Source organism: Lepidochelys olivacea (assembly GCF_965140295.1).
Source record: "Lepidochelys olivacea isolate rLepOli2 genome assembly, chromosome: 2".
In the NCBI taxonomy this organism is placed as follows: domain Eukaryota; kingdom Metazoa; phylum Chordata; order Testudines; family Cheloniidae; genus Lepidochelys; species Lepidochelys olivacea.
In genome coordinates, this window is record NC_140412.1 from 186,552,236 (window position 1) to 186,573,146 (window position 20,911).

The following is a 20,911-nucleotide window of genomic DNA, read 5'->3' on the forward strand; positions in this document are numbered from 1 at the left end:
AGGTAGTTTGGAATTGAAGTCTTTACTAATAGGGTGTGTTTGAAGATTTAACTTTAAAACTGAGTCACACAGTGGTGGAAACAGTTCAGAAATATGGAGTTCTTTTTGAAAAAGTCACTGCTTTTTGTCACTGACAATGCTGCATATATGAAGAAAACCTGGGAACAGTCAAAGCACTTTTTCTAAATGCAATGCACGTAACATGCACAGCACATCTTCTCAACTTAGTGGGCAAAACCTAGATAAAAACATTTGGAAAAAGTAAATGAAATTGTCATTGCCATAAAAAGGGCATTTTATTCCTGCCCTGTGCACAAAACATGGTTCAGTCAATCGTTGCAGCAAAAGGAAAGTGCCTGCAATTCCAACTTCACTGGTAACCATATGGTGGAACAGCTGGTTTGAAGCTGTCCATTTTCATACCAGCCACCTGCAGGATTAGGTGGATTTTTTTTTATTTTTTTTGGAGGAATAGGAGTGAAGCTGTAATTCATCTGTTGAAGATGTGGTCACGCAGTAAAATCAATGGAAATAAACGCAGCTATTGTAGCATTAGAACTGTTTGCACCAAGAATAATGGCAACTTGCACTGCTTATGAAAAACCAGAAATCAGATCACGTAAAGTGGCAAATGACTTGGCTGATCTTGCCAGTTGGCAAAGTCCTTCAGTGGCATGACTGACAACCTGTTAGCTAAGAAAGCCTACATGACTGGTACTAAATGGTTTTGTCAACCAGCTGCAGTTTTTTTAAAGCCTGCCGAGTGTTTGACCCCCATCAGACCACACTTCTTGATGTTGCATCACTAAATGTACTTGAGTCTATTCCCATGTTTGAAAACGAGTTGGCAAAAGCAGAGTTTTATAGCTACAGCAGTGCAGTTTCTGAAATGAAGTGCCCTGACGTAAAATTTTGGTGCAACTTAAGATCATTTTCCAAGTTTGGCCATAATAGCTCTGAGAAGTTTGTTGGTGCCCGATAACAGTGCGGACTGCTAGAGATCATTTTTGTCTCAAAGATATCTTGAGAGATGACGGACACTCAAAGATGACAGCCTGGAGAAATACAACAAGCTGTTTCAGAAACATGGAAAGCTCTAACTGTTAGTAAACTACCATTTTACACTAACAATCTTGTCAGTAGTCAAAGTTATATATGGTTTAACAGGAAATTTAAAAGCTTCTGTATTCTTGTAGTGAAAACTGCATTACTGTGTACATATTTGTTTATGGCTGGCATCCTGTCCATGACTTAAAAATACCCATGACAAAATCTTAGCCTTACATAAGATCACCAGAATGAATTAGACTGAATGGGGAGCATTAGGTTTACATTAATGGGCACACAGGGGGCAGGAGGATTTCCTGATGCCAGCTGATGATCACCTTATGACCTGACGCTTTCAGCTTGAATACTTCCCTTCAGAAGCATAGCAAAAATAAAAAGATCCAGAGAAAGGAAGGAAAAACCACCAGAGGCAACAGAGGGGTTGTGGAAGAAGCAGTGTTCTGAAAGTGAACAAAGTTAGTTTAAGAGTATATGGAATAGCAGTGTATCAAGTGACTAGTACAGAGAAGTCCAATTGGGTTATCATAGAACAAAGGTCACTTAAAGTTAAAAGGCAACACGACAGAATTTTCTCAGGGGCTGGTCCAAGATCATGGCATCAACTCCCCAGGAATCCCCTCATCACCTTTTACCCCAAGTGTGAGGGGCATTTCTTTGACCTTGCTTTCTCTAACATAAATACATAGCAACATGCATATTAAAAAATATCTGTAAACAAGACACTCCATTGCACATGCTTCTCACCATGGGGAGAGGATGAGAGCACAAAGATATGACAGAAAGGTAGTCAACGCTTAATGCGCTACTGGAATGTGCACAAACACTATGATGAGGGTGGTAAAAACAATCTATACAAAAGTAGAGCATGAAACAGATTATAGGAAACACTTTTTCATTTTACAAAGTACCGCTTGAGAATTCCCTTCAACAGGATACATTGAGAAAAATTGTTTCGTACAAGTGAACTCCAAATATCTGTCAGAGGACATCCAAAGTATTAGGACAACTGTCGTTTCTGACAAACAAATGAATTCTGGGGCAATGATCTTCAGCTTTAAATGGTATTTATCTGAAAATTTTAAAAAAGGGGTGGATACCAATATGAATAAGGCTAAATTATGCAGACAATAGCTAGGATAAAATGATAAACAGCATCTTGTGAAGAGATTTCTGGAAGTTTCATAATTTGTTCAACTGCCCTCCCTTTACCATCCTTTTGATGATCCTTTCAAATAATTTTAATGTGTTAGAAAGGCACAACTTATTCTTGTGAGAACTGTACTTTATCCAGAGAGCCATCCTTCCTTTCTTCCTACTCTCAGTTAAGTACCACAGTAAGCACAACCGTTGTACTTGTTATGACTAATATAGATTATTTTCGTTAATGCTTAAACAAAATACTAGATTCTTACTTTAGAAGTTCATCTCTTTCAGTCTTACGGGCAAAAACGATGTCACTGCATTTGTTTTGGAATTTCAGCAAGATTTCTGTCAATTCATTGTAAAACTATCAAAGAAAAAGTGAACACATTGCAATGAATACAGTCTTAAGAGCTGCATAAGCATAATTCACACCCCATTTAAAAAACAAGTTAATGTTTAACATTATGCATGTTTTTATAAATTGACTCAGTTATGAAGAGACATTTCATAGCCCAATCTTCTGATTCTAGTAAAACGACAACACAGAAATACATTTGCTCTCTGTTTGGAAAGCACTAGATCAATGGTTCTCAATCTACTTGAATACCACTGCAGGCCCTGCCTGAAGGCCCCTATGCCCAGTGCCCTCTCTGAGACCCCTTCAAAGAGTGGGGCCAGGAGAGGACCCCACTGCAGGGTGGGGCAGTTCATGGCAGCCCTGGACCCTGCTGCGCTGGGTGGGGCATGGCAGCCAGGGCCTGGGCTGCACCAGGGGCCCAAGATCCCGCCATGCCAGCTGGGCATCCTGGCAGCGCAGACACCAGCCACGCAGACCCTGCAGCCTTTAGCACACAGCTGGGCCACAGCTGTATGTTAATTGGGCCACGTGTTGAGAACTGCTGCACTAGATTAATCAACTAGTCTCGGCAACTGCAAATATATTATATAAATGGAAGACAAATTTGTTTCCGCTCAGAGATCAGAATATTTAAACAGGAGGTACTAGTTTAATAAAATTTAAAAGCAGACTATTACATAACACTAGTAGTCAATACTATAGTGTTAATCTCTTACTGATAAGCAAGCAAGACAAATTGTCCAGGAGACAACTTTCCAGTACCAAAAGTCAATATAAAAGACAATTGAGTATGGCCTTCCTGATCTCTCTCCAGACTACACAAAGAGCAATGCATACAAATAAAAGTTATATAAAGTGACCTGACATCACTTTAGATGGAGGGAAAAAAATGCCCCAAATACTAGGGCTGGTCTACAGTCTTGCACTGAATTAACTAAATCTAACTAAAAAAGGTGTAATTCACACCTTTTGTTATTCTGGCACAAGTCTGTGTGTGTTAGTCTTTATACAAACATGACAAAAAAGTTTTACAACTGCAGCAATTCAAAGTTATACAGATACACATTTTAGAGAAAAGACTAAACAGTAAGCCAAAGAAAGGAATGCATCTGACAAAACTGAAAAGTTTGCTGTCATTTATTGCTTAGGTACAGTTTTGCATGGACACAGCAATGTACCCTTTCTGGCTCCGTAAGGGTTACTATACCTTTGTGCCTTCTTTTAAATTAGCTACAAGTTCCACAAAGTTGTCATTTGCTACAGCTAAATTCTTCAGAACTTCTTCTCTTAAATTAGATTCACTGTTTGATTGTTTCATCTTTGAAAATTCCTGATGTGCATTCTGCAAAAAAAGAACGAACAGTTTTGGTCCCACAGGATGCCTAAAATTCCTGAAATTTAAAATCCAAGGCATTCAAACACAGCAGTATCTCTGAGGATTAAAGGCAATTATGTGTGTTGTATTTAAGAGACTTTTGCATTTAAAATATTGGATAAAACGTTTTTGTGGAGAGATGATACAAAGAACATGACAGAGGTTCAAAATGAGGGTCCATTAAGGACATCAGCATTGCACTGAAATCCCATGTAGGAAAGGGCTCTTCAAATTGGGAGAAACAAATGAATTAATCCCTTCAGAAATTTGGAAATGGTTGGGGAGCAGGGAGGTGAGAAGAACCTGAAGGTGACAGAGATAGTGCCAATTGACAGACCCAAATATTGTAGGGACAATAAATAATCCAGAACAGAATACTCCACCAACTGAGTATGACTGATTAGCCCCTAGTGAGGTGGGTTTCCTTTTACCCCCGTGCCAGTCCCATAGCTGGATCAAAAGCTCTTGAGGATTCAGATTAGCCAGATAATTTTCTTGTTGTGAGCTGTGGAGATTTTAGCTCCAGGTGTAGCACCAGGCCTCGGTTCTGTGAAATGATGTCCAGGAGGACTGGAAGCAGACAAGGTTGTCAGATAAGGTGAATTAGGTCAGAGAACGAAAACGGATACGCCCACACAGGTGCTATCAGTGTCATTTGAATCTTGTCTTGACCTATCTTCCTGAAGACTTTGGGACTAAACAGTGTGTGTGGGGGAAGCATAAAGCAGCTTCTAACGCCCACCAGATCAGAAATGCATCTGAAGAGCCCAGACGGACTCTTCATAAAGAACGAAATATGGGACACTTTTTGGTCACATCCGTGGCAAATAGGTCTCATAGGAACCCCCAATCCCAAAATACTTACCCATGAGTTTGGACAAATGAATTCAGTGATTAAGTAAGCCCCTCCTGCTTAGGTGACCCTCTAAATTGTTCTGGACCATGGCAGATAAAGGCCTTGGAGGAACTTCTACCGATAAGTCTAAGCTGCACCTGGTTGAGTGACAAACCAGTCTGAATCATCCCTGAAGAGGGCAGAGGTGCCATCTTGCATATGGAGTCATGGAAGTACAAGTTGTCATGTGAGCCAGAATGCTTAGGCACACTTTCACTGAGGTCTTTCGTTGTGTACATAAGTTTGAAATATGAGTCACAGTGCACAGCCTGTCCTGAGGAAGGTATGTACTGACTGATACAGAATCCAACTCTGCCCTTATAAACTGTAGATTGAGATGGGGGGGGGGGGGGGAAATGGACTTCTAGCTGATTAGGAGACCTAGATGGACAGAGAAGTGAACACCACTGTGAATCTCTGACAACTTGCTGAGCAGAGTGATCTCAAAACTCAAGCATCAAAATAGGGGTATTATTTGAAAGTCTTGCCTCTCAGGTAGTAGCAACACTCCTGAGACAACTGGCAACCATCCTTGAGGAAGTTAAGATCAAAAGGTCAAACTCTGAATTGGTAATGATGTCCACTGCGCACAACTGACCTCATTCTTCTTAATGAACCCTTCTGATAACACCTTGATGCAGGCAGAGACAGATTCTCTCCTTCAGCGGCTGCAATCAACATGGTGCCTCCAGAGTACTGCAACTGAGGGCTCTATTCCCAATACTTCCTCATTCCAAAAAGGAGAACAGAAGTTGGTGTCCAATACTGGACTTCAGACCTCTCAATATATTCATCCATTGGACAAAGTTTCAGATGTTTACCCTTTCCATCATTAATTCCATCCCTAGAGCCTATGAATTGGTTCACAATTCTTATTACAGGACACTTATTTCCATGGTGCAATCCACTCAAATTCTGGATGTGACTATTTCTTTTTAAACCCCCATAGCGGAATTTGGTGTTTTCAGTTTGCTTTTTTAGAAGTTGCCAAGATCAATGCAGGGCTCTGTCACATATCTTTAGAGGATTTGAGGGCATTCATTGGCACAGCCCAGTGGTCTTATGAGACTAGATGTCAAAATGTGCAAGATGTTTTTGAGTAACTTCAAAAAGTATCTCCACCATTCGTTTAAGAAAATCCTGAAATGCCTTAAAGTCAACTATTGTGCAAAGAGTAGATGGAATAATTGCTTCATCTATGAATGAAGATGCAACACCCCAGACAATTGACCCAAGGATTCTAAGCCAGTTTCCAAGAAGAATGAAGTGTCTTAAGAGATAGGAGACCTGCTACTTCCCAGAACAGCATTTCTGGTAGCCAGAGCACTGGTAGACATCAGTTTTAAAACAGGTTGTTTCCGATGAGGAACTTGAGAGTCTGACACTCCTCATTGACTTCTCTATCAAGGATACTTTTTAAAACAGGCATCATGAACTTGCTGTGTACATTTAGAGAAAGATTTACAAACTGAACATTTGCCTGCAATATGCGACTACCCTAAACAAAGACATTTAGTATGTCAATCACTTGCAGACAAAGGCGATTTGAAAGTAGGGCATATTTTAAAGCCCAGAGACCAAGACTCAGCCATGACGTACACCTTGGTACCAAGAGGAGAGCCAGAAAACAGGGTGTTTTTTTTTTTAAACCAACAGGCACAAATAAAATAGAAACACTAACTAGAAAGAAGTATCTTAACACTATTTAAGATACAACAGGGAAATAGATGGACACTATGTAACTCTGTCTCAGTCATGGGCACTAAGATGGAAATGCGTGGCAGCTGGGGCTGCTCTGCCCTTTATGACTTGGGAGTGGAGGTGCGAGGACATACAGGGCATATGCGCTGACTCAACAGACGCTGCTGGCTAAAATATTCTCGACACACATGAGGTATATCCACCTACAACTGGAACCCACGTGGAAAAATGCTCGAAGAACGTAGTTTCTACATGGGACGTAGTCAAGAAAACAACTGTCACGGGCGCGAGAGACATGTTTCCTTCTGCTTGTTTTACCAGTTCTGCTTCCGGCACCACCTGCTTTTTGATGTATGAAACTAGGATGGAATTGTCAGAGTGAATTACAGTTTGAAAGTTATGAACTCTAATTTGCATATGACTGGTGCAACTTTATACCTTGGTGGGCTTCAAGAGTCTGATGATGAAGTGTTTAACTATAGCTGCTGGTTAGAAGGGGTGAGCTGTACCTCAGAGCCCAAATGTGTCTCTCTTACCAGATAGGATGAGACAGTGTAAGTGACAGTAGAGGTAGAACAGCCCTGTTACAGTAGGCTTCTTCCTTTAAGGAGCCATCACAATGCTGCTGAACTGGAGCAAGGGAAGGCCTTGAAGAGTTCGCAACGGAAACCTGTGGCACAGGCTGCTGGAAAACACCTATATTTTTCCCCCATTCTCATTGGGAACTATTTATCAGTCAAAGATCACTTGATCAGCTATTATTCCAGCATAGTGGGAGTCCTGAGCAGGAAAGAGCGAAGAATAAAAGGTTAAGGTATCTGCGGTCCTGCTATCTGAGAAGGTCCTGTGGGTCTGGGAAAGCAAATGAGCTAGTACTGCCAAGTTTATAAAAAAAAGTCACACGGAGAAACCTACTGTTAATGTTTTGTACCTGAATGTCTTTGAGAAGTTCATCCTGCTTTTTCAGGGTCTCTTGCACTTTGTGTGTTAAACTTCCATATATCCGGTCCAATTCGGTGACAGAGATGGCTTCCTCATTTATAGCACCATCCTGTGCAAGTGCAGTCAGAAATTTGCTTGTCATGTCAAAATTTACAGATTTTAGGTCGTTCTCAAGTTGTTCTCTCTCCTTCTTCACCTCATCCAGGCGAGCTAGTAGAGATCTTAAGACACTAACAACCTATGAAAAAATTAAATTAATATTTGGACTTAGTTTTGAAGCAATTTTGGCAAGCTGTACTCCATTACTCATCTTGCATTTCTCACAGATTATTCAATATTGGTGACCTCTGATATTCAGTTTACATTCTGAAACAACTTTCGCTACTATATCCAGTTAATGGGGGAAGCCAGCTCACTTGTGCAATACTTCATTTTCCTTTAGAAGTCTTCTCCATGATTGACAGGAGTGAGAATTTCAACATGGATCAAATGGCTTGACTAACAACCTTAGTTATTCCATAGCATATTAAAGTTAAGTTATGACACTACAGCCACGAGAGTAATATCAGATTACATGGACATTATGTATTGAATGAGGTTTTACTTTCAAAGCATGAGCTACCAGGATAGAATACTTTAATATTTTTGTTTCTTTGTATATTTAAAGCAACATTCTCCTTTAAACATAAATATCAAAGTACTAGGAAGGATTTTTAAGGATCTATCAAATAGCAGCAAACATTTGCAAAAATGCTGTCACACATACTGCATTCAAACTGCTCCATAGTAGGCAACTGATCATATTGATACAGTTGAAATATGGCTATTCTGGAAATAGAATTAATCCAATTGCTTAATACTTTATGTTGGGGGCTCTCAAGTGTTTCCATACCATGGTCATCTTAATAAACATACTGCGGATCACCTCTGTTCCCACATGCTGTCAAACAGATCACTTTTGGAACTTTTGATTTTAGGTAAACAAAAAAGAGTGAGCAAAATAAAAATGAGATCCGCAGGTTACTAGACGATAATTTCTGTAGTCCTTTCTGGGAGCAAAACTTCCTTGATTTTAGTACCAGCTGTTTAACTTCCTTTTACACTCTAGAGAGGAATTAGTCTGGGAAGGAAGCAGGTCAGTTCTAGCAGTCCCTTTTCCTAACCCTTAAGGGGAACCCCAAATACTGTAAAATAGTGCAGTTTCATACACCATACCAGTGTTATCCTGTGCAAGGCAACTTATTCTAAATGTTGTCGAGATAATTGTCGATTTAGTTTCGTATAGATCCACTTTTTTTTCCCCCTTTAAGAAACTATAGACAGTCTCTAAATAACTGTTGTCCCAATGCACTGCCATTCAGTGTAGCCACTAATGTGCAACCTTCAATTTTCTTGCCTTACCTCACTTCCCTGCATCGTTTTTGCTGGATTGGCAGAAGGAATGGCTGCATTCAATTCTGGCTCTGGTTTACAAAGAAGTGAAATTGTATCCCGATGAGTCTGATAGCGTTCTTTAACATGTCCATCTGCCTGTATAGCTTTATCCAAAATATTACTGAAATTGGCTCCCTCTGGCAATAAAACAAAGGAAATATTTAGACTACTACAAAGCCGTGTTTTAATCCAAGTCTTATACTACAGCAACATTTGTACCTATCAGCAATTCATTATAAATTTTCACAGAACAACATTCAAACAGAAGTCCTGTTCATGCAATGAACGTTTAAAATATCTAAATTAAAATCCCCATTTGTTGATTATTTAAGGAATTACTAAGAAAGCACATCAAAAAGTTCTGTGGTGTGAATTGCACATCAAATTTTAAAGCTTGCATGTCAGTTCAAAGTTCCAAAATAATACAAATCAGGACTCAGAACATGGTGATGGGTGATAAGTGCAGTGTAAGGAACAGCTGTTTAAAAATTGGATTTTTACTGACAAAATTCCTTCAGAAAAGGGCAACAAGTGACTTTTTATAATCCATCCTAAATTTAATAAAAAGCAAACAGTTATTAAAACCTGAAACATGAAGTCCGTTATACTCAAGAGTACAGACTATGTAAGTGACACAATAAGCCAGATATTCTGTCAGAAGGCCAGCCTCTTTTCACACTGCTAGTGGGATCTGGCTATACAACTAGCACATACAGACAGATAATTAATAGCGCCTTGTGTGGATACAAAATTTGCATCAGCATCTGATCCACAAAAATGATCCACGGAGATAAAGTGGATATCCGCAGATTTGCAGGGCTCTATGAATTAACGTTGTGCAAAGAGAGTGGGGGGTGTGAGGAAAATCAATCCTCTGATGGCACAGAACCAGCAAAGAGGCTCCTATGGCTACACCCCCAATCTTGGTTCTAGTGGAGTAATGAGAGCAGACAGACCTTTCTTCAACTGAATTGATCTTGTTGGAACTAGCAGTCCCAGGACCAGAGAAGTGAAAAGGTGAGATTTACCTGCCCTCAAAGGTTTGTAGAGTTCACTGGATGGTGTTCTTTGCCAACGCTCTTTGAATTTTGTTCTTAGATCATTGTCTGTGGCTTCCTCTTCACCCAATAATCTTAGTGACTTAAAGAATTAAAAATGTGTTACATACAATATAATTTTTCCTAACTATGAAATGGCTTTACAACTATAAATTGTAAAGATAAATTTTAGAACCTAGAATAAAGTTGAAAAAAAGACTTACTAAACCTAACAGTCCAACAGTTATTTCAGTGAATAAAACTGAAAAGAGGTTACTCACCCTGGGCAGTAACTGTGGTTCTTCGAGATGTATCCCACTATGGGTACTCCACTCAAGGTGTACTTCCGCTCCATGTACCTCAGATCAGAGATTTTAGGTAGCAGCGTCCACGTGGCCTGCACATACATCCCCCGCAGTTTCGTGCCCTGCACCAAGGCTATATGCAGCTGCGCAGGCAAACTGCCCTCAGTTCCTTCTCTACTATGGAGCTCGTTGAAGAGCTCTGAAGCAGAGCGGAAGAGGACGGGCAGGGGAGCATCCATGGGGGACATCTCGAATAACTACAGTTACTGCACAGAGTAAGTTTCTTTTCTTCTTCGAGTAGTGTCCCTGTGGGTGCTCCACTCTAAGTGACTATGGAGCAGTACCCTCTGTGGAAGGGTGGGGCTTTGAAGTCAAGTCTAGGATTGAAGAAAGAATAGTAGAGCCAAATATGGCATCAGAGGATGAGGCATGAGTGACTGCACACTATTCAGCAAAACTATGAATGAATGTACAACTCTACATATTTCTGTGATGGGAACATTCTAAGAACTGCTACTGAAGTAGAGAGAGATCTTGTGGAGTGAGTTAATAATCTAGAGGAAGGTTGAAGATCCTAAGACTGATAGCAGAAGGTAAGGCAGCCAGATATCCATCTAGAGTCTTTGCTTGGAAATTGGAGATCATTTAGTTCCACCCGCAATGGAGACAAATCTGGGAGATTTCCTAAAGGGCTTAATCCTGTCTAAGTAAAAGGCTAATGCCTTCCTGACAGAGTATGTAAATGTCGCATCTCCTTTATATTGGTGTGGCTTAGGGAAGAAAACTGGAAGTTGATGAACAGTTGATTTATGTGGAAGATCAAAGATACCTTCGTCATGAACCTGGGATGCGGCTGCAGTGTGACTTTATTCTGTTGCGGGGGGGGAGGGGGTGGAAATGCCATGAGAGCTCCATCTCACCCATTCTTCAGAAGTCATGGCTACTAGAAATGCAGCTTTCATAAACAGGTGTAAAAGTGAGCAGGTGACCATAAGTTCAAAGGGAGGCCTTATAAGACATCAGAGTGCCAAGTTAGGTTCCATTCCGGTATAGGGCATCTGATTTGTGGGAGAGATTTCCAGTCCCTTAAGAAACCTTGTAGGATAAACGAAGACTGAAAAAACTACCATATGTTGGAAGGTCATAACAGCTGCCAAATGCTATTTTTCAGAGCTTAAAGATAATCCTATCACTTTTAGCTCTGAAATGTAAACTATTACAAAACAATAATGGAAATAATGTAGTTGAAAGATGTTTCAGGTCACACCAGTGTTTGAATATAATCCACTTTTGGTATACATGTCACGTTGTAGATTGTTTGCTGCTATGTAGCAGCACTCTCTTCACCCTCAGAACAGTTTGTTTCTAACCCTGCCCTGCAACCCATCTACAAGCCATGCCTTGAACTGAAGAACTGCAAGGTTGAGCTGACTGATTTGATTGGCATCCTGAGAGAAGAGATGGGAGACGGTCCGGAGACTGATTAGTTGACAAAAACAACACCACGCTGAGTGAGGTAAGGCAACCACATTTGTCTTGGCCATGTTGGAACTACAAGAATAACCTTGGCTTTGTTTTTCTTTATCTTGAACAGCATGGGAAATGCAAACAGAAGGCCTGTACTCCGAAGAAGAAAGGCATCTCCCAGGAAGTGGTGACCCAGACCATTTCTCAAGCAGAACTGGGAGTACTTCTTGGCTGTGGTGACAAGTTCTATCTGTGGGACACCCCAACATTGAAGTATGCAGGGAAGTATAGTGGGATCCATCTCCCACTTGTAATCTTGCAAGAAGCATCTGCAGTGGTGTTTTGTATATCCAGAATGTAAGCTACTGATATTGATCTGGTTTCGTTTGCACCAATTCCAAAGTCTCACTGTTTCAGTGCAAGGGAATGTGATCTTATTCCCCCTTGGCAGTTTATGTAAAACATGCATTACATGTTGTCTGTCATTATCTTTATGTATTTGCCCCAAATAAGTGTGAGGGAATGGATACAGGCCTGCTCTAAAGTTCAAGCAAGCTGATATGTAAGGTGGACTCAAGAGACCACCACCTTCAACAGTGAGTGTGTCTAGGTGAGCCTTCCTCATCGCAGGAGGGATGCATCTGTTATTACTGACTGAAATGGTTGAGCAAAGGGTACCCCTGTGCAAAACAGTGTGTTCTTCCACCAGAAGAGGGATTTTTTTTTTTTTGACTACCAAAGGCATGGACAGTAGTTTGTTTAAACTTTGTTTGCTTGGTGAGAAAACAGTTCTGAGACTCCCTTGGAGGCAGCGCATGTGAAGTTTCGAGTGATCCATTACCAAGGTGCCAGTTGCTATTTGTCCCAATAATTGAAGACAATTTCTGGCCAACGTCTGAGGGCTAACTTGGACTACAGTGACTAAACTAGGTAGGGTTATGAACCTGTGTGAAGGGAGCAGTGCTTCAGCCACAACTGTATCGAGGTCAACTCTTATGAACTCCAGACTTTGTACTAGAGCTAAGGTGGACTTTTGAATGTTTAACTGTAGTCTGAGAAATAGATGTACTGCCCTCTGGGTGGCCACTAAAGCTCTGTTGAAGGACCATCCTTTGAGCAACCAATTGTCAAGGTATGGGAAAATTAGAGTTCCTTGTTTGTGAAGATGAGCCGCAATCACAGAAAGAACTTCGGAAAACACTTTGGGTGCAGACAAGAGACTGAATGGGAGCATCATGTTTTTAAGTGCTCTTGAAGCGTAGGAGGGAGGGTCGCTATATGGAAGTAAACTTCTTGAAGGTCAATGGCTAAGAACCAATCCTCTTCGTCCAATGATGACACTGCTACAAGAGTTACCATTTTGAACCTCTGAATCTTTTATAAATCTGTGAGTAACATTAGATCTAGAATAGTTCTCCAACTGCTATTCTTTTTCGGAACCACAAAGTACCTGGAGTAAAATCCCCTACCTATCTGTTGGCTCTTTGGCACTTAGATTCCGGACAATTGATTTCCTGTTGCAAAAGGCGGTCATGAGAGGGCTCCCTGAAGAGTGATGGGAAAAGGAGAGAGGCAAGGTGAATGGATTATCCTGTTGAAATGATCTCCAACACCCATTTGTCCATAGTGATATGTTCCCAGTTCTGACAGAAATGAGAAAACAGTCTCCAGAGCAAGGGAGACATGCAGACTGTTGCAGCAGATAAGAATGGGTATGGTAACTCAGTACCTCAACTAACCCACCCAAATTGGTGTTTCAGAGTTGTGGGTTGCGAGGTCGATGTTTGACAAGCCACTGGTCTCTTCTTCTGGAGTGTTGTCATTTACACTGGGGTTTGTAATGTCTCTGGGAGGCAAGAAACTGGGTGGGATGAGACCTCTGTGCTGTCTAGGACTCAATGAAATTTTTTGTGCAAGGGTGTACATTCCCAAAAAGCACAAGGTGGCTCTAGAGTCAAAGTATGCAGGGATTCATCTGTTTTTTTTCTGCAAACAACTCTGAACCATCAAAAGAAAGGTCCTCAACTACGTTTTGGACTTTCCTTGAAAAACCCAAGGGCTGAATCTAGAAGGCTCTACCAGTGGTGTCCAAAAAGGCCTGCAGAGATGTTCTTGTGAACACAGTTGGCCCGCAATGATGATCACCTGAACTACTCCCTCTGCCTGTTATTCAACTTTGAATAGTTAGGATGTCTGCATTTCACCAGGAGGGCTTGATAATTGACAAATCTAAGTTGTTAGGTATCCTATGAGCATGACTTATGGCCAAAAAAAAAAATCAAGATACTTTAAAATTTTTATCATATGGAATCGATTTAACATGATTCTGTCTGCCATGTTCGTGCACAACGTCAACCAAAAGGGAGTTGGGGGAATGTATGCAAAAATAAAAATTCAGAGTCCTTGGAGGGGATGCAATATTTTTTGTCCACCTCTTACAGGTCCCTCCTCACTTGGTAGAGGTGGAGCAGTCAGAGATAGGTGGAGATAGGCCTGTCAGAACTAGGCAAATCTCCAGGGAACAAGAGATGGTCAGTACCAAGAACTCATCAGGAGAGATTCAGGCTTTTCTGTTACTGCCAAGTCCACGGAAATCAAAACTGTTGCATATTGGAACAGTGGGTGGTACTGATGAGGCAAGGTGAGTAGCGGTAACAGTGGCAGAAGGCACCTACGGTACTGAATGATCAGTAGGCGTCAGTTTGGTCTTTTGCAGAACCAAAGTGCTGGGTACTGAGATCCTTGTAGACTCAGTTGGTACAGATGTAGAAGAGCTGGTCTTCTCTCTATTGCTCTGACTTGATAGTCCTGATCTTCAAGAGCCAGAATCCTTAGTCCCTTGCTGATGGTCATGGTACTTGAGGAACCTGCAGACTCGTGGGTACTGAGTTGGATATCAGTAGGTGGCGAAACAGGTGTTTGAATTGGATACTGTCTTTGAGATAGATTCTCTACCATAGGACTTGAAGATTGCTTTCTAGGGTCTTTTTGAGAGGATTCCAGAGTCTTCCTCTTGATTCTCATGGGGACTGCTGCATCAAGCCGACCTGTTCGGAGACTGTTGTACAGCAGGGGCCGCTGCCTGGGGTCAGAAGCTGGTTGGCACAAACCCTCCATCATAAAACGGCATAGTTTAAGTTCCCAGTTCTTTCTTGTCCTCAACTTTAATTTCAGGCAGAAATTACACTTTGTAGGGAAGTGCGACTCCATAAGGCAGTGGACACACTAGGAGTATCCATCATGGACCAGGATAGCCTCTTGGCAAAAAAGGCAATGTTTAAACCCAGGAGAACTGGGAAGACCCTCCCAGAATTTCAGTTCCCCTGAGGCAAAGAAACACAGAAAAATAGGTGAAGGGACAATGGTCCTTAAGCTAAAAACGTAAGTAAAAAAATTTCTGAAGATTTTTTTTTTTTTAAACGGTAAGAATTACTATAGCTAGCTAACAAAGGAAACTAAGAGCTAACGCTTTAAGAATCAGGAAAAATACAGTTGAGTTAAGCTCACCTTTGACTCTGAGGCTCTGTCTCAGGCTGAGGCAGCTGAGAAGGAATGAGGGTGGTTTGCCCACGCAGCTCTATATACCCTTGGTGCAGGGCATGAGGCTCTGGGGAGAGCATGCGTGGGGTTGAACAGACACAGCTACCTAAAATCTCCGATCTGAGGCACACTGGGTGCAAGAGCCCCTAGAATGGAGCACCCATAGAGACACTACTTGAAGTAGCAGTAGTAGTAGTGACTATAATAGGAAACATGTTCTTACTTTTACCAGTTTCCCTCCCCACCATAATCACAAACTGAAAAAAATCTGTCGAGACAATACCACCTTGACACAGGACAATTGCAGATAAAGTGTCTACCAACCTCCAAGCACATCTTTGGACTTCACACTTAACAGCTAAAACCTTCACAAAATCAAGCGCTTTTATCATGTCACTAAAGTGACAAATTACTTTAGACAAATGCAAGTTAAAAAAATTAACTATTAGAACATGCACGCTTTACTATTTAAAGAAGCTGAGTTAGATTCATAAAGTTGCACATTTTAAAGACTATTTCAGTTGTTTCCAAGCTTACTTCATCTAAGATCTCTCTGTTTCTCTGTAGCAGTTCTGGTAGATCTTTGATCAGCTGATCAATGGTCTGGATGCCTCCCTGTTCAACAACAGACTTAGACTTCTGCAGAATAGACTGAGGAACACTATCACCAGACACATCTTCAATGGCAGCAGGCAGATTGAGAGAAGCCAATACTCTGAGAAGGTCCACGTATTGCATTACAATTAGTACACCACAAAAATCACAGCATCAAAAGAATAATTTTGGTATCCAAATTAAACAGGCCATAAGAACAAGAAAATAAAGGAAACAGGAGCATAATGTAATCTTGGATAACAATTTAAAAACTGGAAAAGTTTAAAGATTATTCAAAGAACATACTTACCCAAAAAAAGCAATAGTTTTAACATTTTTAAAAAGGTAACTTAACTTGTCTATCATTTTTCCTTTGTATTTTAGTGCTTATAAAGCCATTTTAAGCAATATACAACAGTTTAGAACACAAACTGTTTATCTACTTTCATCCAGAACCTTGGCTTTATATTTAACTTATATTTACTTTTTAAGGCAAATTCTTGTTTCAAGGCATTGAAACAATATTCAAGGGCTTGAAATATTAATTTATGCAGGGGAATAGTAGGGACTTTTCCTGAGCAAGCAACATCAGCCTCTAAGAACCTAAGTTTAATTTTAAAAAAATGAAATCTTTAGTCTCATGCTTTGTTCACGAAGAAAGCCTTTAAAACCATGAGTTAAATGTAAAACTGCTCTTTTCTTATGTCTGCAGAGAAAAAATGCTAATGACTCTGATGCTTCTCATAGTTTTGCCAAACTACTGCAGAGTGCTTGCCAATCACTACTGTGATTCAGATGCCTGCAGGAAGTAGGGAGACTAAAGAATTAGGTCAATTTCACTTCAACTTTGCTCTGGAAAACAGAAGCAGAGACAGACACATTGGAACTATTTAATGGGGAGGTTTACCAAACACAGATTTGGGAAAGGGATAATGTATTGGAGACTCCCGCCTTGCAGCAATCAGAAAAAGTGGTTCTCTGGTTAATGCAAAAATTAAGGTGTCCCTACTGCTATATCCCTCTTCAGCCAAGCCATATAGCACAGAGCTGCCACTAGGAGTCTTTGAGGTGACAAGGATGAGAGAGAGAGAGAGAATGTTCCTCTTAACAGCCACAGGTGGTGGGTGGGGGCTTCAGTTTACAAGACACCTACTAACAAGACAAATACAAAATCAATGGTGCTCACAAACAGAATGTAAGGACAGCACTATGGAAGGTTACTGAGTTTCTGCCATTTCCCAGAAGCTTAGGAGGGGAAGGAAGTGGCTTCACACTTGGATGTTGCCCCTAAAACAGTGGAGCCCTCAATCTTTTTGTATCCATATGTGGCTAATGGGATTTTAGTACTCTGACTATTAGGTATCTGGTAAAATTTCCAAGCCCTATTGAGTGGCAACCTGGTTTACCTCCTACAACAGAAGAAGTCTAACTATTACAGTATTTACTGGCCCAGTCCTGTCAGATGCTTACTGCGAAGTGCTGAGCCAACAGAAATTAGAAGTGATTAATAACTTTGCGTGACTGGAACTTTATTTTAAATTAGTATTCACATATTCCCCTCCATCACCTAATTTTTGTCTAAACCAGAGATTTAAAAAATCTGAACAAAATACTTAAATAAATCTTCACTGAAGTGGATAAAAGTAAGGTTTTGATTATTACAGACAGACAGACATGATTAAAAAATGTTTTGTAAAAGATTAGAAGTCTGAATAACCAATACTCACCCATTTGCCAGATTGGTGGCTTCTCTCATCTGGGCTATGGATCTATTTACCAAGTCTGCCTTTCTCTGGTTGTAGAGGCTCAGAGACTGCTGCACTGCCAAAGGAACCATCTTCTCAAACAAATCTGTGATTAAGGCAGTATAATTATTTTAATGCAACTATAAAGGTGACCAAAAAACATGCAGCTTCTTTATATCTTTTGCTGTATCCTTAGAGAAATTTCACAAATCCAAGTTTCTAAACTGAGTGGGAAATACCACTGAGGAAAGTTAACATCTCCATAGGCCTGGTACCAACATTCAAAACTTGCAACTTCAGATTTATCACTTAAGACTCATGGTAGAGGACTGTATAGGATTTCAACATATTGTGTTAGGCAAGCTGTAAGATTAACAGTAGGGGCTGTCTTCTAGTTAAATCTGTATAAGAGCTCTTCAACAAAACTCCTTCAGAGACCAGATTGTGCTTCATTCAAACATTTTGAGATAGAACTAGCGCAGATTTGAATAACTAAATTGAAATTGCAGATTTACCCTTTACAGGGGCCTGTCAGTAATCTTTTTGACACTAAAACCAATGGCTTAAGGCACAATACAACCTTTGCTTAACTGTTGTTCTTAGAGATGTATTGCTCATGTCCATTCCATTCTAGGTGTGTGCGCCCACGTGCACAGTCGGAGATTTTTGCCTTAGCGGTATCCATAGGGTTGGCTGTTGCACCTTTGAGTGCCACGCTCATGCACTGGTATATTAGGCACTACCGATCCTACGCCCCCTCAGTTCCTTCTTGCCAGCAATTCTGACAAGAGGGGTAGGAGGGCAGGTAATGAAATGGACACGAGCAACGAATCTTGAACAGTTAGAAAAAGCAATTACCTACCTTTTCATTCAAGTGCTTGCTCATGTCGATTCCATTCTAGGAGACTCACAAGCAGTATCCTCAGAGGTGGGCTCGGAGTTCACAGTCTACCGGCTTGCAGTACTGCTCTACCAAAACCAGAATCATCCCGTGCCTGTTGCGTAAGTGCATAATGGGACGTGAACGTGTGGACGGACATCCTGGATAGGCACTTGGGCTAGGAAAGCTGCTAAGGAGGCTTGCGTCCTAGTTGAATGGGTAGTTACAATCACCAGAAGTGGCATCTTTGCCTGATCGTAACAGCAGCGAATGCAGGCAGTGATCCAAGAAGAAATTTGAGCAGGCACTGGACAACTTTTCATCCTGTCGGCCACCACAACGAACAATTGTGTCAACTTGTCTTTGTAGAAGACTGTATAGGGTGGTTCCGAGGTAAGCACCCTAAAATCTCGGAGACCTGGCGGGCGGATATTATTGCAACTAGGAATGCAACCTTTCAGGATAGGAGAAAGAGCAGGAAGCCAGAGGCTCAAAGGGGGGGTCCCGTGAGCTGTGACAGCACAAGATTCAGGTCCCATGATAGAATGGGGCCCCTGATGTGCAAGCGGGGGGCGGGGGTGGAAGGGAGGGTTGGCCACGAACTACAGGATGTAGCCTGAAGATATGTCAAGCACCCAACGGTCCGAGATCAGCTGCAACCAAGCTCACTGGAAGGGGTGCAGGTGATTGAGGAAAGAGCAGGGGAGTGGATCATGGAAAGTGACTGGGGCGCTGTCCTCAAGATGCCTGCTTCTGGCTTTCTTGGCCGCTGGAAGAACCAGACTAGGTGGAGGAATGGGAAGATGAAGGGTGATGCAGTTTAAATCCTTTGTCTCGGTCCTTCTTTCTGTAGGAGCTGTACCAGGGACAACCCAGGGCCTTGATGAAGGTGGACAGAAAGGCTTTCTAGCCTGCTGAGTGGTGTGAAGGCCCAATGAATGAAGAAGTGTTTAAGACCATGGAGCTGTGCAACAGTCAGCTCTGAAAAGAGCCTTGGTCCCTCAAATGGAAGATCCTGAAGGGTAGTCTGCATCTCCGGGGACAGCCCAGAGGACAGCGCCTCATGGCCACCACAGAGGCGACTATCCTGGCCGCCAAGTCCGTAGCATCCGAGGCCATCTGGAGGGAGTCTCTCACCACTGCTTTGCCCTTGTCCACCAAGGCGGCAAACTCCTGGCCACAGTCCTGTGGGAGGCCCTCCTTAAAAACTTGCTGATGGAGTTCCACAGGTAGAAGTTGTACCTGCCTAGCAGGGCCTGTTGGTTAGACACCCAAAATTGCAGGCTGGCCAAATAAATTTTCCTGCCAAACAAGTCCAGCCTCTTGGCATCTATTTTTCGGTGTGCTGCTCACCTAGCCCTGCCTGGCCTTTTCACTGATGGTGGACACGACCAGGGATCCCGCTGGAGGGTGACAGGTACTCAAACCCCTTTGCAGGGACACAGTACTTCTCTTCTGCCTTTTAGAGGTAGGCGGAATGGAGGAGGGTGTTTACCACACAGACTTGGCAATTTTAAGGACCTCTGGGTGGATGGGCCCTGTGACCTGGGCTGAGGTGGAGGAGGGAATAACATTAAAGAGGTTGGACTCCTCCGCTAGCTCCTTGACCTCCAAGTCCTCCTTGAGCCTGGCCTGGTGCTCCTTGAAGTTGTCAAGGGAGATGCTCGTTTGCAAGGGGCCTGCCACCACTTCATCCAGAGACAATCAAGATCCTGCACAACAGGGGGAGGGGCGTCTTCCCCTTGCTCACTGGGGACAGCTCCTTGGGCATCAGGGCCTGCTGTGTTGCCCGGCGTGGGTTTCGATACCGTGCTCCAACTTGGATGCCGGCCATGCCAGGGCAGCTTGTCCGATGCGACCTGGGAGGAATGGTGGGAGCACAGGACCAGCATAACAGGTAAACTCCAAGGGTTCCAGTACTGCCACTGAGTGGGCCATTGACCCTGCCTCCACACCGCTGCTGCAGAAGCCACCCCAGTCTCAGAGGCCGGTGGCTATTTGCCTTTTATAGGCGAAGGGCTGAACTCCCCTTCAAGCTTGGACCATTGCCTTTTTGGTGACCAGGGAGGAGCTGTAGATACCCAAGTCTGCTGAATGATGCTCATCAGCAACCAGTAAGGAGAAGGACTGGACTGGTTCTTGCCCGAAGTTTGTACCAGGGAGCCGGAGACTGGTGCTGTGACCAGGAACGATCCTGCACTGGGGCAGAATTGATGCCTGGGAGACCACCTAGGAGACAGTGATCTGCGCTGTGGTGAACTTTGGCGGGAGGCCAGACGGTACCATGGGTACGGGGATCAGCGTCGCGACTCAGGTATCCCATGCCATGTAGGTGAAGACCTTGGCATCAGGGACCTGTGTCTTCTAATCAGGGACTGAGGCCACAGTGATGGAGACCAACACCTGTGGTCTGGAGATCGGGTATGC

The 20,911-nt window shown here is 42.4% G+C and overlaps 1 protein-coding gene across 2 annotated transcripts in view; it reads right to left on the reverse strand.

Moving 5' to 3' along the window:
* Positions 1 to 20,911, reverse strand: part of PDCD6IP (programmed cell death 6 interacting protein) — a 50,480-nt gene that overhangs the window by 8,606 nt on the left and 20,963 nt on the right. For both annotated transcript variants that reach the window (XM_084618672.1, XM_084618671.1), the window contains exons 9-15: positions 17,587 to 17,710; positions 15,803 to 15,980; positions 9,945 to 10,056; positions 8,884 to 9,053; positions 7,472 to 7,720; positions 3,777 to 3,911; positions 2,481 to 2,575 (exon numbers count right to left, since the gene is read on the reverse strand). In XM_084618672.1, the coding sequence (XP_084474798.1) occupies positions 2,481 to 2,575; positions 3,777 to 3,911; positions 7,472 to 7,720; positions 8,884 to 9,053; positions 9,945 to 10,056; positions 15,803 to 15,980; positions 17,587 to 17,710 (1,063 nt within the window). The remainder of the gene's footprint in view (positions 1 to 2,480; positions 2,576 to 3,776; positions 3,912 to 7,471; positions 7,721 to 8,883; positions 9,054 to 9,944; positions 10,057 to 15,802; positions 15,981 to 17,586; positions 17,711 to 20,911) is intronic.